General features: G+C 41.3%; 1 protein-coding gene across 1 annotated transcript; it reads right to left on the minus strand.

Annotated features, from left to right (window-relative positions):
* Positions 1-880: 880 nt before the first annotated feature.
* Positions 881-16446, minus strand: LOC308326790 (two pore channel protein 1-like). The gene is made up of 25 exons (XM_080779819.1): positions 16287-16446; positions 15974-16119; positions 15538-15708; positions 14953-15066; positions 13606-13736; positions 13070-13158; positions 12351-12385; positions 12174-12232; positions 11500-11599; positions 11291-11407; positions 10842-10963; positions 9413-9461; positions 9240-9297; positions 8522-8566; positions 8291-8404; positions 8091-8163; positions 7834-7938; positions 7102-7263; positions 5529-5647; positions 4611-4657; positions 4431-4499; positions 3574-3657; positions 3137-3267; positions 2216-2296; positions 881-1230 (listed from the first exon to the last, which is right to left on the minus strand). The coding sequence occupies exons 1-23, from the start codon at positions 16378-16380 to the stop codon at positions 3253-3255; spliced, it is 2118 nt and encodes a 705-aa protein (XP_080635945.1). The 5' UTR covers positions 16381-16446; the 3' UTR covers positions 881-1230; positions 2216-2296; positions 3137-3252.
* Positions 16447-18798: the final 2352 nt, after the last annotated feature.

Consider the following 18798-nt stretch of genomic DNA (forward strand, 5'->3'; position numbering starts at 1 on the left):
AATGCTCCACAACAACACAGTGAACCCCAGTGAATGTTGTTCGTATGTCCGTGTGTATATATATATATATATATATATATATATATATATATATATATATATATATACTGTATATTGGCCACCTGCTGACTGGCTGCAGTTATTGGGCTTTTTTATAGGGGTTTATATGTGACCATACAGTACCTAGTCTGTATTAAAAAACACTACAGGAATTTTCTTGGGCTCTGAAATGTAGTTTTCTACAACTTTTATTATTGAAATGTAATCCATATGCCTAGTGGATTAAATATAAAATTGTTGCAACAAAAAGAAGTAGACAAGTAGGCCCAAGACTCAAATCAAAACAATATTAGAAAAGAAAAAAATATAACCACATCCAATACACTATACAAAATACTTCAACTTGTACAAATGTACCAAATCTATCATTTCACATTACGTTAAACATGTACCAAATCTATCATTCCACATTACGTTCCTCGTTGCATACACCAAACAGTTTCTCATCATAACAAGTCTCTGAGGAACCCCCCCTCAGAGACTGGTGAGTAGGTAGAGAAAATGAAGCAAATACTGATCGTTTATAATAGGCAAATAGCGTTATTTGTCATATTATATGCAACAAAAATGCTTAAATCGTAAAACATTAGTAAAAAAATAGTAAAACATTATGAAAAACAAAAAACAAATATATAAACATTTTCACAAAAATTACGAAAAGTTAAGTTATTTTACACCCCCCCCCCCCCCGGCTCAAAAAACATGTTTAATAACCCCCATTTAATATATTTAATATAACCCCCCCCCCCCTCCTTAAACATACCAACTTCTGATAAATAACCATCAGTCCCTTAATCGATGTATGCTGTCATTAGTTAATGAACCAATCATTCCATCTGAATGGGCTCTATGCTGACATAAAATATTAACATGTAAAAGAAGACGTGTGGTTGCGCACGTGTGCACGTGTGTTCTGTGTTGTAATCTCTCAAAACCGCCTTTTTTCGAAGGTGATTTCTTTCAAGTGAAGGAATGGCAAGAACATAAGAAACTGTACACTGTACACTGTAAATCAATATTTCCTGGAGGTAACTAGTGTGTTCAGTTACTTTTTTGGAAATGTTCTGTTTCAATGTGTAGGCTAATTCAAGAGGATGTACCAGACAAGGGAATCAAGGAGAGCTGCTAAGGATTTACAAAGGTCCACTTCACCCGGGTTTCATACCACTCCTGGACAGGAAAACAACAGAAAGACAAATATTCAATGGACTGTACTTCAGAAATGTAAACAGCTAGAGGTGTGCGTTGGCACTGCCCTCACAATTCGATTATGATTCACCAGGTAGCGATTTGATTTGATTCTATGAATTCTTCAAATTCTACGCAAATTTGCAATGCATCACACTTTTCTATATTAGTGCACAACATGGCACATGTTTTATCAGTCAATACAAGCAGTCAGATATTTAGAATTATATTATACTAGAGTGGTGCCTGTTGGGCACTGGCCTACTTGGATGAAAGTTGGAAATGCATGCCCTACCCAGTTATTATGTCTGTGTCCCGTTTATGCCCAATTGCCCATATATGGAGTTCTTTATCAGGCATGCCCAAATGTGGAGTCTATGCAGATGTCAGAACACCATTGTGATGTCAGAACAGGCCAGCTCCATATAGAGGTGATCAGGTGTGATCAATTGGCTAATTTGGGCCCTAGAGCCTAGAGCACTGGCCTACTTGGAACGATGCAAATTGGAAATGCATGCCCAACCCAGTTGTTATGTCTGTGTCCCTTGTATGCCCATATATGGAGTTCTTTGTCAGGCATGCCCAAATATGGAGTCTATGCAGATGTCAGAATGATGTCAGAACAGGCCAGCTCCATATATGGATATACCGGGCACTGCACTCTGTGTGGGGGTGTGGAACGCGTGTGTCGAATTTGAAGACGGTGGGGCGAACGGTTCTCGAGTTGCGTGGATTACAGACATACACACGTACGTATGCACGTTCCGAGACTTGGTGCATTTGCAATTGCTGCACGGCCAAATCGCGATGCATTGCTGAATCGATTATTTTTGACACCACTATAAACAGCAGCGGTACAGTAAGACATTAAGGCTAAAAGGATAACACAAAACATGCATTCATCAACATATGCATAACAAATGAACACAATAATACATGTCATCAACAAATTAAACTAGTCTTTCACCTCAATCTCCTCTGCGTACATTTTCAAGCTGAGGTCCCACTTAGTCCTTAACCTTCGACCAACATAGTCCAGAGACAAGTGCTGCGTAAATTCCCAAATTTCCCACAGGAAGAAAGACTGTTAGTTGAACTTACAGTAGGGGTGTAACAATTAATCAAACTAATTGACTTACTAAATTAATTATAAAAATAATCACATTAATTACGGTAAAATAATAATTTTGGAGATTTGATTTTAAACGTAATTTAAAAGAAAGGGGGGGAAAAGGAATAAAAAAAGAGAACAATGTATCTACGTTTTTACACATATATCCATCCAAAAGGTGCATGAGGATAGCAGTTGGTATCTGTTCATAGACATTAGTGCAAGAAGAGTATCAGTGCATACAGGTACATGAGATTAATTATCAGACTAATCAATTTAGTCTATTATAATTTGGTTATTATAACAATTTGTTTCTCGATTCTTCACTTAACTGAATCCTTGGGCTAAATATGGCCATAGCCATCATCACTTATGTGATGGTTATCACATTTGGGCAAGTGGCTATGGCTGTTTTTGCCCAAAGAGTGTTTTTCGTGCAAAACAAATGCTTCAGATTCAGAATCATGTCACATGCTACTTAAATCAGAATTAAATTTGAGAATTTTGCCTTATTGGTTGTTAATCACCTATTTTATTATATTATTTTCATTTTTCAATATGTTCCACCACTGGGATTTCCTAGGACTTTTGATATGTTGTTTTTTGAGATGTGTAACATATTTATGAAACCAAAGAAGTTGAAAGAGTTTGTTGCAATTTGTTTGAGGTTGACCCCTTTTTTCCATAGAATGCCTATACCATTTATGGAGCGACGTGATGTATCATGGTCAGTATTATGGTCAGTATCATATCATTTGGTTGATGATGTGCTCTCACCCCACTGGGGTCCATGACCTTTAGGACACCCTGTAGAGAGATGTGTCCTGGACAGGTGTGTGTGTACAGCTCCAGCATGGTCAAGACCTCATCACAGCTAACCGCTACTTCAGACTCTATGCCTTTCTCATCTAAAACACACGCATGCATGCACACACACACACACACACACACACACACACACACACACACACACACACACACACACACACACACGCACATTTACTGAATATTAAACATTTATATTACTCTATTTTGTTATGCATGCACAGTTGCACACACACTGCATGCATATCCTGGAACGAGCACGCACACATGCACGTTCACACACAGACAGGTGTGCACGCACGCGCGCGCGCACACACACACACACACACACACACACACACACACACACACACACACACACACACACACACACACACACACACACACACCTTCATGTGGGTGCTTGCGGTTTTATACTTCATGTGGAACACAAAAGCATCCAGAATGAAACTCACAATAATGGCAATGGTCACCTGAGGGAGGAGACACACGTCGTAAATACAGAATAATGTACTTGCATGAAGAATACAATGTTACCCACAGGGTGAAGAATACAGTGTTACCCACAGGGTGAAGAATACAATGTTACCCACAGGGTGAAGAATACAAGAATACAATGTTACCCACAGGGTGAAGAATACAGTGTTACCCACAGGGTGAATAATACAATGTTACCCACAGGGTGAAGAATACAATGTTACCCAAAGGGTAACCAGAAAAGTCTGCACCTAAACATTGTGTACACCACAATGTTAAATTGACATCTTTTTCCAAAATGTAAAAAAATTGGTCTGAAGTTGAACATGCTTGAACAATTTAAGGCTGAATGTTTCTAAAATTGCTATAAATGAATGAATGAATACCATGCATGATCAAATCATGTATACTTTAGATTTGATTATTTATTGTCGTTTTCTTTTACATGAACAGGTGCCACAGGGCCCTGTGTTCTTTTCGGGTTCCCAAACCACTGGTCTAGTCCCATCTACAGCAGGCATTAAACAGGTGGACATACCTGTATTATGTTCTCTCTTTGTCTCTGTCTCTGTCTCTCTCTCACTCGCACACGCACACGCACACGTGCACACACACACACACACACACACACACACACACACACACACACACACACACACACACACACACACACACACACACACACACACACACACACACACACACACACACACACACACACACACACACACACACACACACACACACACACACACACACACACACACACCTGGGTAGTAATGAAGAAGCTCATGAAAAACAGCCTGCTCCAGCGAGATGTCATGGAGGTTATTCCTTCCTATGGGAGAGCGGATATTGTAGCTGTCAGACAACGCTTTCTTTCAGTCACTCACAAGCAAAGTAATGGCTATTAAAAATAACTGATACGGATAAGGTGACACGATCTTACCATGATGATATGCCAGTTGTTGATTACTGTCAGTTCAAACAGTGTCACTAGACAGAAATAAAGCCAGGAAATAGACATGTTGGTTAATGTATTAGGTTTATATGGGTAAAGAGAAAAAGGGGGAAGTTACTATTGTGTGGCTTACAGTTTTTCACGATTAGACACTTCACCCTTTTTGCAAAAAAATATATGTTAATGACGTTTAGAAGCTTTAGAACACTTTCCTGGGGGTCTTTATGTGTGTAATACGTGGTTTTAGATATTTTAGATTGTAGCAGTGAGCCTGTTGTCTCTGATGTCATGGACACTGGTCTCACTTCCTTCCTGGACTACATGTTGTCTCAGTAAGACAGCTCTCCCCCCTATCCACAAGGAGGAGCAGTGCACCAAATAATTATGGGAATTGTAGTCCAGGAAGGTAGTGAGACCAGTGTCCATGACATCAGAGACAACAGGCTCACTGCTACAATCTAAAACCACATATTACAAACATAAATACCCCCAGGAAAGTGATCTAAAGCTTCTAAACGTCATTAACATATTTTTTTTTGCAAAAAGGGTGAAGTGTCCCTTTAACACACAATTTGCACAACCTTCACTTCATGTCCCTAATCGCTCGACACAATTTGCACTACATCACACTCCCTTATCTGCATTACACTCTGACTTTCCTTCTTTCCACTCTGATGTCAATTACAACCCTCTATTCTTAGTGTACTTAGTTGGTACCAAATTATTCGCCAAACATAGCCATTCTACAAGCTTAAGCGCATCGAGGCATTGTGCGTTTCTAGATCTACAAATTTGGGGTGAATGTTCCCCACAGAATGGAGATGCTGGGGTTCAAGTGGTTAAAAGCACCAACCAGATGGCACGTGTATACTAGAGAAATAGAATAGCAGCAAGTAGTGTGTTTACCAAAGCTTTTGAGAACGTCGTCGAAGTTATTGAGAAAATAGTAGCCTCCCTCCTTCAGTTCTGTCCTGTTACCTACGGTGATGTTGGTTTGTCTGTAGTATTCTGTCACCCAACTGGTGCTGAGGAGTTGATTGGATAAGCAGAGCTACAGTTAGTAGAAATCAATCAACAAAACAAATGTGTTTTGGGGTACAGCAAGGACTTTCCCCAAATAACAATAATTCAGTCAGACAACTCACGAATAGATTTAACCAATGTTTATTATAGAATGAGAATACAAGTGTGCATACGATATTACACTTGGCGTTCGGCTCTGCTGCATTTTCTCCCTGCTCGGCGCGATTAAACACCATCGTAAAACATTAAGAGCAGGGAGATAGATAAATAACAGAGCCTACCGGTGGTGCTGGGAGCAAACATCACATAACAACCAGGAACCATATGCAGAGGAAGGCAGGAAGAGCATGCAGACTACTGAGTTTAAGTAGCCCGCCCAATTGGTCAGCTAACTACCACAGCGAATGATGTGTGGGACTTGCATACACTTATACACCCACATAGTAATGCAGCATGTTAACCCCTTGAGTATAGTAAAGTAACTTATTACTAGCCCACAGCGCGGTGGAGCTTGTAATGTAGATAATCTGTTCTTCCTGGTTGTCACCCCCCCCTACATTTTAAAAGGCTGCCATACTGTATGTTAATGGTTTGGAGACAAATTAATTTAACTTAATTCCAATTAATAGTAATGATTATTTACCATTTGAGTACATACCTGTCTTCCTCCATCCGTATGTACTCTTATGTTTAATGCTTATAAAGCAACAGTGAAACAGTATATGTCCAAAGTCCATAACATATGGCAATGTGTTTTATCATTGACCTATGGGGTGGTGCATATCAATAAGATACTGTACAAATTAATAGACCCATTTAAAAGTTGATGATACGGCATTGACGTAGATTGTTTTATGTAAGAAATCTGTAACTTGAATCATTGAATGTACCTGTGGCTCTGTTTCATAATGATTATGGACTCAACTAAATGTACGTATGTTTTGTTCTTAGTTTTCACGGTGTCTTGGTGACTGTTTGGAGGAGTTGGAGAGGCCATGTAAAAATAAACCAAGATAAAGACATCTATATGATGGGTGGACATTCTGTTGAACCTGTGGCAGCTACATCATCTTTTCATTGTAACCTTGTACAGAGTACACCAGCGTGATATAGTACAGTACAGCTGCGTAATCTTTTTTATATACCGGTATATAAAATAAACATATAAATAAACATTTTGTAACATGCATTTTTTGTTGTGAAAGCTAGGCCCTTATTCTAAAGTAGTCTGGCAAGTCCACCAGTGTGTTTCAAGTTTCATTCAATAGTCCAATGTGTGGCCCTCACTTTATCAAAGTCGGTATGGCCCTCTGGTAATAAATGCTGCCCACCCCTGAAGCGTTTAAGGGCATTTGTAGAGCACTGACATCAACCTCACAGACAGACCCAGAGACACACATCACCCACCCACCACAATTTGAACCGTATACAGTAGATACAGCAAATGGATACTCACTTGCAGCAGTTGGGGTAGACCACAGTGGCAAAGGACTCCATCCCAACAATTGCATAAGCATAATAGAACATGCCTAAGGTCAGGCTCAGACTTGCCATGTTGGGGAGAAGCCCAAACATGATGTCCAACATGTCACGATACCTCCGCGATATTTGAAAAAACCTGGGAGGGGAGACGAGAGAGAGAGAGAGAGAGAGAACCACATGCATGAAGCCGCACCATCGTTACTCAGATCACTTCACTTTGAGTTACCTTTGATTATTATTACAAAACACAATACATTAAACACTTCAGGCTATTTATAACGCACTTTACATTTGTGAGAATCTCAAAGTGCTACAATGTGCAAATGCATAAAATAAAAACAGAAGAAACATCACACCAAAAAGCATCTAAGAAACGGGAACAAAACATTAAAAACTTAAGATAAGGGCATAGCTATAAAGAAAACTTTGTTAAAAAGGAAAGTCAGTAGATCCTATAGCATATATACATTTAAAAATTGTGAACTTGTAGATCTTTGGGCAAATGAGTACTTTCTACGTTTGATTCTTTAAGTACAATTTGATACAAATTTGGAATTCCGGACTTTTACTTAATTGTAACAGAATATTTGCATATTGCAGTATTGATACTTCAATACGGTACCAGGCTATATGCAAGAAACATAAAAAAAGTACATGAATACACCATGACACTATAGAATAGGCACTACATTGAATGGAGACCCACCTTAGAAGCCGAAAAGATCTGAGCATTGCTGTGGCATTTAAGTAGAAGTGCAAGACTTCAGCAATGAAGCACAGGGTGGCAATCACCGTCAATGAGAAGTCAAACCTTTGTTGAGGAAGCACAACAGTTAATATACACACAACATGAACTTGCTTTTCTAATATATCTGCACTGCATGTGTCTTTCTAAATAATAGCCATTATTGGATTGCTAAGTACTGTTAAGATGTCACACGTGAGAGGAAGGCCAGTACTCACACATTCCACCAGGATCTGAAATAAGGCCTCGGCCCCAATCCTATTATTTTCAAAAGCACATCCGCAGCATAAACTGGGGAGAGTCGGCGAGAACAGAGATGGTGTCTGTTAGGGTGTAGGTCAAGCGTTTGTATGACTGCTTTACCATGTTGATTTTTATGGCTTTTGTATGTGACTGAGACAGAACATGGTGTACTCACTGGTTTGAAAGACAATGAAACTGTATCGAACAGCCATCATTGGAAGGAATATTGGAATACTTTGCATGTATGTTTCCACAACAATCCAGAAGGTATTAACAGCCACCACTACGACTGCAGGTATAAGGACAGGCATATGAATATTGAATAGAATACTGTATTTGTCTTTCCATGTTGCTAAGAACAAACAGGTACTGTATGTTAAGTTAAGTAATTAATGAATGCACTCACACATCGTGTATTGGAAGGCCTTTGACTCCACCAGAAGAGTGATGCCTGTTAAAAATTAACACACGCACGCCCACACAAATATAATAAATACTCAGGGTTTGGTGAGCACCCCAGACAGCCCCCTTCCTATACAAACCCATTTTAACCTAAAACTAAATTTTCAGCATAATGGATTCATCGAAAACACCCGTCCTTGGTTCTGGTGACTGAAATTGTCCTTCTAATATGTGAGGGGGGTGTGTTTTTTCAATTATTTTTTTTACATTTTGGGGGATTTTTTATTTATTTAAATAAAGTAAAATAAAGGCAGGAAGAGCATGCAGACTACTGAGCTTAAGTAGCCCGCCCACATCCCTCACACATTAGAAGGACAATATAGTCACCAGAACCAAGGACAGTGTTTTTAACCAATTCATCTGGTTAAAATGGAGTTTGAAGTTACAATGGGTTTGTATTTGTATATTGATACAAATAATATCAAATATTTTCAAGTTTTCAACAAGTTTAAAAGTGAAACATCTCTTTAAAGTATTTTTTAAAGCTTCTCAATGAAAACACAGCCTTCATCAGCACAAAAGCTTCACATTCAAATATTAATATTATAATAAAATATCAGAGAGAAAGAGAGAGAGAGAGAGAGAGAGAGAGAGAGAGAGAGAGAGAGAGAGAGAGAGAGAGAGAGAGAGAGAGAGAGAGAGAGAGAGAGAGAGAGACTCACCTTTGAAGATGGTCTGGTGTTTAAGGTCATCATACCAAAGTCCTCTACTTTGTTGCACCTGGTCATCAAACACAGAGAACCATGTTGGCAGACATCCACAACCACAGACATACAGGAAATGCAATGCAAAGTGCATCTAAACAGAGTGAGGTACTTATAACACGTTAACTTACCTTCCATTTAAGGTCAATGAATTCGTAGAACTTATACAAGTCATCTTGGCTGTAACAGAGCAGCAGAAGTAGAATTCGAAATTGAAAATGACGAAACATGTTTCACCCCCATGAACCTATAGCGTCCTAGCCTGGGTTCCAGCATGCTTCAATGAACCTATAGCGTCCTAGCCTGGGTTCCAGCATGATTCAATGAACCTATAGCGTCCTAGCCTGGGTTCCAGCATGATTCAATGAACCTATAGCGTCCTAGCCTGGGTTCCAGCATGCTTCAATGAACCTATAGCGTCCTAGCCTGGGTTCCAGCATGATTCAATGAACCTATAGCATCCTAGCCTGGGTTGGGTTCCAGCATGATTCAATGAACCTATAGCATCCTAGCCTGGGTTCCAGCATGATTCAATGAACCTATAGCATCCTAGCCTGGGTTCCAGCATGATTCAATGAACCTATAGCGTCCTAGCCTGGGTTCCAGCATGATTCAATGAACCTATAGCATCCTAGCCTGGGTTGGGTTCCAGCATGATTCAATGAACCTATAGCATCCTAGCCTGGGTTCCAGCATGATTCAATGAACCTATAGCATCCTAGCCTGGGTTCCAGCATGATTCAATGAACCTATAGCGTCCTAGCCTGGGTTCCAGCATGATTCAATGAACCTATAGCATCCTAGCCTGGGTTCCAGCATGATTCAATGAACCTATAGCGTCCTAGCCTGGGTTCCAGCATGATTCAATGAACCTATAGAGTCCTAGCCTGGGTTCGAGCATGATTCAATGAATCTAGTGTCCTAGCCTGGGTTCAAGCATGATTCGCTGCATTCTGTGGATTTGTATTGTTCCGTCACTACTGAGTAGCAAAGTGACAATACAAATCTATAGAACGCAGCGAATCAGGCTGGAACCCACCCAGGATACTATAGCGTCCCAATTCTGGGAGTTCCAGACCCGCAGGAACACGCCCAGGGGGCCGGGCCGGTTCCGGCGTGCCGCCCGCTTCCGAAACGGTTGAGAAATGATAGAGTTACCGTGTGCCGGTCCCTCTACTGTACCCTCTACTGTACTGTACTGTCACTGTACTATACTGGCACAAAATCAGATATACAATTAATATGTGCGTGTGTGTTTGTGTGTGTGTTAGGTTGCGCAAAGGTGGTGAAAAACAACCATGCTGTTTTCGTGCTCATACCCAGCCAGGCAGGGACCCACCCAGCCAGCCAGGCAGGGACCCACCCACACACATCCGTAAGGGAGTGGTTGCACCACTCAAAAAGTTGTTAAGTGGTTCAAGTTAGGACTGGAATATACACATCTATCTATATACTGAGTGGATACAGGAACATTATCGTGGTGCACCACCAGGGGTCTCTATAGTACTTAGTAGGAAAGTGCTTGTGTGTAGTGGTGGTACCACAGTCTATGGGTGGTACCTAAGCGTTGCAGCATCTGCATTGAGAGCTTTAAATGTGAGTAAGCGGTCTCTTGCGGACATTCGCGGTCTGTAGAAGCGCATTAGGCCATCAAAGTGCTTCAGAGAAACACCGTTCTGCATCTGGAGACAACACGCATATGCACGCGCACGCACACACGCACACACACACACACACACACACACACACACACACACACACACACACACACACACACACACACACACACACACACACACACACACACACACACACACACACACACACACACACACAATTATATTATATTAATATTAATTATGTAGTGGTTATTATGATAGATAGATATTTCAGAATCTATGTCCATATAATGGTGTTATGCATGCACCTCATAGCAACTGTTTTATGAAAAAATAAATAAATTCGGATGTACATTTTATCCAACAAGGAAGACTGTGGGCCTACTGTACCTGTCGGCTAACTAGCAGTCGGAAGGCATTGTCGATGGCGGTGCGTTTGTGAAGCAGTAGAGATTTAAACTTCATCTTTTCATGATTGTTAAAAGTATCATACACCACTGCCAGAAGCTGTGGAGGGAACAGAGAGTGAGAATAATGCAGTGATAGTGATGTTTAACAGAATATTTAAAATAGAGAGAGCTCAAGTTGAGTATACCAACCAAGTTCATGATGAAGTACAGTTCTGTGGAGATGTAGACAATGAAGAAGATGCAGGACCAGGGATTCTTGGCATACGCTGGCATCATCACGTCAGGGTAACTAAAGGAAATAGGGAAGATTGTTGTCAAACAGTGACACAAGTTACATAACAGAAAGTTGGTTGATTAAAAAAAAGAAAAAAAGGAGGCCATGCAGACTTGTGGTGTTTGGAAAACATTTAGCTGAGCTACAAAATTAGGAAGGAATTGATACATATAACTTTTTTTGCTGTTGCTTTTGACCCCTTTTCCTCCCCAATTTAGTCATTATGCTAATTAATTCCTCCCCACACACATTTGTGTGTTGTCACTGCTGTTGTATGCTATACTGGCTCACCTGCCAGTGAGGAGTCCCCACCGGGAGGATGCAGAGCCTCCGTTGTACTCCTCCGCTGACAGGTGCAGAACCAGCTTGTAGGAGTACGTAGTGACAAATATCAGCCTCCTGCTTGTTTTCCCCTTCCCCCTCCCTCTGCGCCGGTGGTGGGCAGGTACTTAAACCCCCAGCCTCTGCGCCGGTGGTGGGCAGGTACTTTGCCACTGCTCCACCCGAACACCCCATGATGCATATCTCTTGCCTACATGTGTGCAACGGGCTCTGAACTGAACGGTGTGTTCTGGTCTGTTGTGCTTACTTTGCTGTGGTCAGCAGTACAAAAAGATTGATGATGCTGTTCTCCAGACTGTTGAAGTACTGTGGGGAGGAAAATGGACGCAGATCAGTATAAACTGAGAGTGAGACACAAACGTCTATCCAGGAAACCAGACATACCCAAACAAACCGATTTCCTCCAGGCTATTATCAAACATACCTGATCAGCAGGGTTTGCAGAGAACAGACAGTATCCTGAAAAGAGACAACAGACTATGATCAAACAAGATAGAGAGCTTAATAAATTAATCATTAATCCAGTTTTAGCTTCACCCAGCTGCTCAGATATGCTTGGGTGGAGTAGCTACAGTATAAGTGTCTTGCTCAGGGACATATTGGGCAGGCCCTAAGTGAAACGGTGAAATTCTGATACTGCAGACTCCCCCGGCTTCTACCCTCTAGTACACTATGAAAATTTAAAGCTCAATGTTGAACTTGATCCATATAAACAGTTGCACACTTATGTCATACTCTGAGGGGTGGGGTAAATTGCCATTTGTGCTAGCTTACAACTAGCCCTCTATTATTTTTGCTGTATTTACTGATGCCAGACTGTAGTATGGGGGCGGCGGTGGCTCAGCATGGGGCGTCGGTGCTGGCCGGATGGTAACCGCAAGGTTGCCAGTTTGAACCCGGGCTCCCCCAGAGTTAGTGTCGAAGTGTCCTTGAGCAAGACACTGAACCCCTAATTGCTCCTGATGTGCTGGTTGGTGCCTTGCATGGTTCCAGCTGCCATCGGTGTATGAATGTATGTGTGAATGGGTGAATGTAATGCACAATCTAAAGCGCCTTGGATAAAGGAGCTATATATAAATGCACCATTTACCATTTAGTAGTAACATGCAACAAAGTACAAGTCAGGCAGTAGATGTAACTTACCTATGACTGCAAATATAATCATGAACGAGAACAACATGAAGAGGATTTCAATGAAGACGGGAAGTGACTGGAAAACATGACGCAAGTTTCTGATTGGAAGAAAGGAAGGAACCATGTTGTCAGCGATGACAGGGCCTGAGTGTGAACTTATCAATATATACACGTGGTGTTCAATATAGTTACTATTGGCTAGAAACTGTGTATCTCCATATTACATTTTTTATAGATTTTTCATAAATGAGTGCATTGTTTTATACATTGGCGGTGTCGTGCATAAGTAGTGAAAATGGAAATATTAGACAATTTATCTAGTATGTGTCTATAATGAAATGCACAAAATAGGGACGCTAGGTTTAAAGTGATTAAAGTCAATCTATGGGTTTCATAAAACAAATTAAATCAATTAACAAGAGCTTGTGACTAAATAATAAACATTGGATCCATTAGAATACAAGTTCCTTTTTACATTTCCTGAAAGTAGCATGTTTTGGACATGCAAGGTGTCTGCCCTATAGCGATGGTGTTCTGTACTGTACCTGCGTACTGCACCGCAATATGTGCAGTCCACCAGAAATATGGGTCTGAGAGCTCTGGTCACACGCATGTGATATTTCTGTCTGACCAGAACCACAGCAGCCTCCACGAACAGCAGTACCAACACGCACGTCTATGTCACAGAGAGAAAAGATGAAAGGACTCTATTTTCAATATCCTCCTAATCACAACACATTAGTGACATTACAAAAAAAACATATAACTGTATAACTGTATTGTAATCTGCACTAACACTATAAGTATAAGCACTCAAAAGGATCTACCAGCTGTAACAGAAATAAAATAAAAGCTCAAATGTGTCCACTTTGGTGTTTTTGTATGCATTATTTTGTCCAATTATTGCCGAAATGTAGCTTTAAGTTAATATTTCTTTGCACTTAGTTACATTTAATAAATATTTACTTTGGATGATCATATCATTTGCCAATTTTTGTGCATGTTATATGATCTACTGGGCAACAAACTTCAACGTGAAGTTGATGATAAAATCGACAGCTTAGTCATAGTCAAGTAAGTTGCCTTAGAAACCAGTGGTTGCCGAGTCATGTGGCAGGAGCCTATCTCATGTTTATGTAGTAGAGCTTGTTGTTCAAGTAGGCCTACATGATGTATGAAGTACACCCCCTGGACATTATGCTATAGTACCTGGACCAGGGATTTACCCCTAATCTTGATGTTGTTAGTGCCAAGCAGGGAGGCACTGGGTCCCATTTCTTTTTAATAGTCTTTGGTGTACTATGACCAACCCCAATCTGCCTGTCCCAGGGCTGACGCTCTAACCACAAGGTCACTGAGCCAGTATATACTCAGTCACTGAGCCGTTATATACTAGTCATACTTCTCTCTTTTTTATTTGTTTGTCATCAGTTTCCTCCTATGGAGTGAAAAACTGCAAGTAGGCCTAATGTCAAAATACAAGATACTTACATAGCCTCTGCAGTAGTAGTCAATATGGTTTGCAAAACAAGCTGTAGGGTCTGGTCCCATAAAGTAAATAAATATATTATAAAGAAATTTCAACCCTTTCTTATTTTATAGACTGACATTTATTTATTGATGGACATTATGCTTTCACAACTTCATTATTTTAGACCTACGGTTGCTTTAAGAGTATTTATGAGTGCTTATAACTATAGTTATACAGTGTTATAAGTAGATTGTAATGCATTATTAATATGTTTATGTGTTATAGATATGGTTTTCATCACGCATGCACACGCTCGCGCACACACACACACACACACACACACACACACACACAAACACACACACACACACACACACACACACACACACACACACACACACACACACACACATCAAGTTACCTTCAATATGGACCTCTTGTGTCGCATGAAGGTGCGGATACCCAGCCAATGTACTTTCATGCACAGTTCAAATGCCACCATGACCAAAGTCAACAGCTCCACAGTGGCATGGACCTACAAGAAGCATGGCAGTGGTAAAAGTATCAATACTGCAATGTAGAAATACTCTGTTACAAGTAAAGATCCGGAATACCAAAGTATTGCTAAAGTATTGGTATCCAAATGCACTTAGAATAAGTAGAAAGTATACAATGTATAAAACATCTTTTGAAAATAGCAGATCTACAAGCTTGTCAAAGTTAAAATAGGACTGAAGTGGTTAATGTATGTTTTTTAATAATCAAAATTTACAACCTAACTAAGTCTTCAATATTGTACTCTACTACAATGTAGTGGAGAAGAAGTAAAAGTATTGCAATTTGGATACTATACTCCAGTAAAGCAAAAGTACCTCAGAATTGTACTTAAGTACAGTACTTGAGTTGAGTACATGTACTTAGTTACTTTCCACCACTGTCCATCGGTGTGTGTAATACTAGACTTAGGTGTGTGTGTGTGTGTGTGTGTGTGTGTGTGTCCACTTACAGAGATGCTCAGTTCAAACACGGCAGGATGCTCGCACAGTGTCAGCATCAGCAGCAACACGCCGGTCAACAGCTCCATGATGTAGAACAGGTGGTTGTTGGCCAACAGGTACGCAGCCAGTGCCTTCTTGTTGAGAGGGTGGGTGAAGAATTTATCGTTGTTTTCCCCTTCCTGTGTATACGAACCAGGCAGAAGAAACATTTTGTCTGAACAGAAGTGGGGATATTTAAAAGGTAAAACGTTCCGAGGATAATATAATAAATGCCACTATCATCATCATCATCATCATCATCATATATCTTTACCATTATCATCACATGAGCTAAAGGCTACCACTAGTTATGAGTACTACCACAACTATAGTAGCCTTTAGCTCATGATGATGATAATAGTGTTTTTTGTCAACTAAAACGGACAGTTCAGTGCTCGTGAATACCTGCAAGTAGATAGCTGCCTCCTGGTAGTTCATCTCCCAGATGTGCTGTAATGATGCATCTTGGGTCTTTCGGTTTTGTGGGCCAGGCTTTATAACCATTGCATTGTTTATTATGGTGTCATTGCCATCTCCAGCAGAAAAAGAGGCTGTAAAATGAGAAAAAAGAAAAGGGGAAAACTACTAGGTTGGTTGCTGGAAAAAGTGGTAACAATGTAAGAATAAACGAGTCCGCACACCAACAGAGCTCCAAATGTTACCACAGTAAACTTTTACACTTGGGAACATCAATCGGTGTGCAAACGTGTGTACCTACCGATGCAGTCTAGTTCTAACTGCTGGATGTATGAGTTCTTTTGGAATGGAATCTCCTCGTGGATCTGCTCTTCATGGTGCTCGGCTGTTTGCATTTTCTCAGACACACTCAAAATGGCTCAGCATGTGTGAAGTATATAGTCCCTTGATATCCGCCACAGCAAAATCACACACCTCACCTCCAGGGATGCAGGCAGGAAAGTTCCTCTCAGCAGCACTGATACAGTATGAGTGATATCCTTTCCAGAAAACCACTGATGATTAGAGTCTTCTTATAAGTATATTTCATACCTACCTGAAGTGCTGTATCTCTAGGCCAAGCGGAGAGCCCCAAGTGACTCTAGACAAACTACTCAAACACAATGCAAATCAAACTAATTACTATTTGACAACTTGCTCCAGCTAGAAAACCTCTTGACAGTAAGTCGGGTTGCAGATCATGCCAGCAGATTAACTGCATTAACATAACTGTCACAGTAACTTTAGCCACACCCAGAGGAAGACCCACACGGGTCAAAACCGGCTGGCATTATATTACTTTTTAATTTAACATTATGCCCTAAAGTAGACAAAAGAGAAAGGAATAGGTCAAGCATATCGTTAGAATGCCTTTATTGGTTTGGGAACAACATTTTGAGCTTTCACCTGGAGTTCACACTCACTCTCTTAGCTGAAGGACAGTTGTGGACAGTTGTTTCAAAAGTTTGTATTCACTAGATGTAGAAGATATATAGGGCTCTTTCAACACACAAGAGGAACTTGTGTCTGTGTCTGCGTGTGTGTGTGTGTCTGTGTCTGTGTGTAGGATACTGTTATTTTTTTAATCTGCTCTGAGAAAGCCTGTCTGGAGTTTGTCCACTTCAAACCATTTGAATTAGGCTACTGTTATCTTAAGCATATAAAATGAACAAAATAAAGACTGGACAATGGACATAATCAACTCCACTACTGGGGAAGCACAGCCAGTGTAGTTACATGCATAGTTAAGACCAAAGCTAACAGCTCGATGTTATGAACCCACAAGAAACATACAGTACACAAATGATCATGCATTATCCACACACACACACACACACACACACACACACACACACACACACACACACACACACACACACACACACACACACACACACACACAGTGAGTGAGAGAGAGAGAGAGAGAGAGAGAGAGAGAGAGAGAGAGAGAGAGGGAGAGAGAGAGAGAGAGAGAGAGGAAAAGAGGGAGTGAGAGATAATTATTTCAAACACATACGATAGTGTGTCCTGGAGATAGACGTCCAGGTGATGTGATGGCACAGCAGGAAACCTCACACACCATCAGCAACACACCTGTCAGTCATGTCAGAATAGACGTCCAGTAGGTACACATGTTTGCACACTGATTAACACTAAAGTTAATTCAATTGCAAAATGACCATCAGAAGAATTTGAAATAATGCCACATGCCTAAATTGACACATGGCTGGCAAGTTTGAATCGGACACCCTGAGACACATTGTCCTGGCCGTAGAACAACTGACCAGATCTATACTCTTGCAGGGATCCTGGAGAAGGCATGGGAGATTGGGAGTATGAGATGAGGGGGACCTTGTTGAGGGCCGTCCAATCTATGTACACCTAAAGTGAGAGTTCAGTCGGAATGAGACATTACCCCAGGTGAAGGAGTTTAAGTATCTCGGGATCTTGTTCATGAGAGAGAGGACGACGGAGAAGGAGATCAGCCAGAGAATCGGAGCAGCAGGGGCGCTATTGCAGTCGCTGTACCGCAGCTGTAGTGATGAAAGGAGAGCCAGAAGGCAAAGCTCTCTGTCTACTGAGCAATTTTCATTCTTACCTATGGTCATGAAGTGTGTGGGTCATGACCGAAAGTCGCGGTCGCGAATACAAGTGGCCGAAATGAGTTTTCTTCGACGGGTGGCTGCCATCTCCCTTAGAGATAGGGTGAGAAGTTCAGTCATGCGAGAGCGACTCGGAGTAGAGTCGCTGCTTCTTCGTCTGGAAAGGGCATCTGGTTAGGAATCAGGATGCCTCTCGAGCGGCTCCCTAGGGAGGAGACCAGGCGCGGAGACTCCGGGGGTGCCTGGTAGCTGAAACACCCACGGTTAAAATAATAAGCCAATATGCACCCACGTATTATGAAGACTTAATTTCCCCTCCCTTTCCCCTCCCCCTGCTCAAAATGTCACGTAGTCACACACCTTTACGGGCGCTTGGGCAAGAGGTGTTGGGCCGCCCAACTTGGGCATTCAAATGCTAATAAGGTGGCTTTTGTTCTGCTGCCAGGTAGAGAGTATAAATGTTGCATACAGTACAGTACAGCTTTATTTCCATTTGACTACGAATCTACGATGAAGCACCCTCCACCCGCTGGGGGGGGGGGGGGGGGCAGGGGGCCTGGCTGGGGGCGGGACTTTGAGCAAGCACTCACAATCATTATTGAAACATGACGCCCCTGGAGGAGACCCCCGGGCAGACAAAGGATGAGATGGAGGGATTACATCGACTCACTG

Source organism: Protomyctophum bolini, assembly GCF_963924005.1.
Source record: "Protomyctophum bolini genome assembly, chromosome: 13".
In the NCBI taxonomy this organism is placed as follows: Eukaryota; Metazoa; Chordata; class Actinopteri; order Myctophiformes; family Myctophidae; genus Protomyctophum; species Protomyctophum bolini.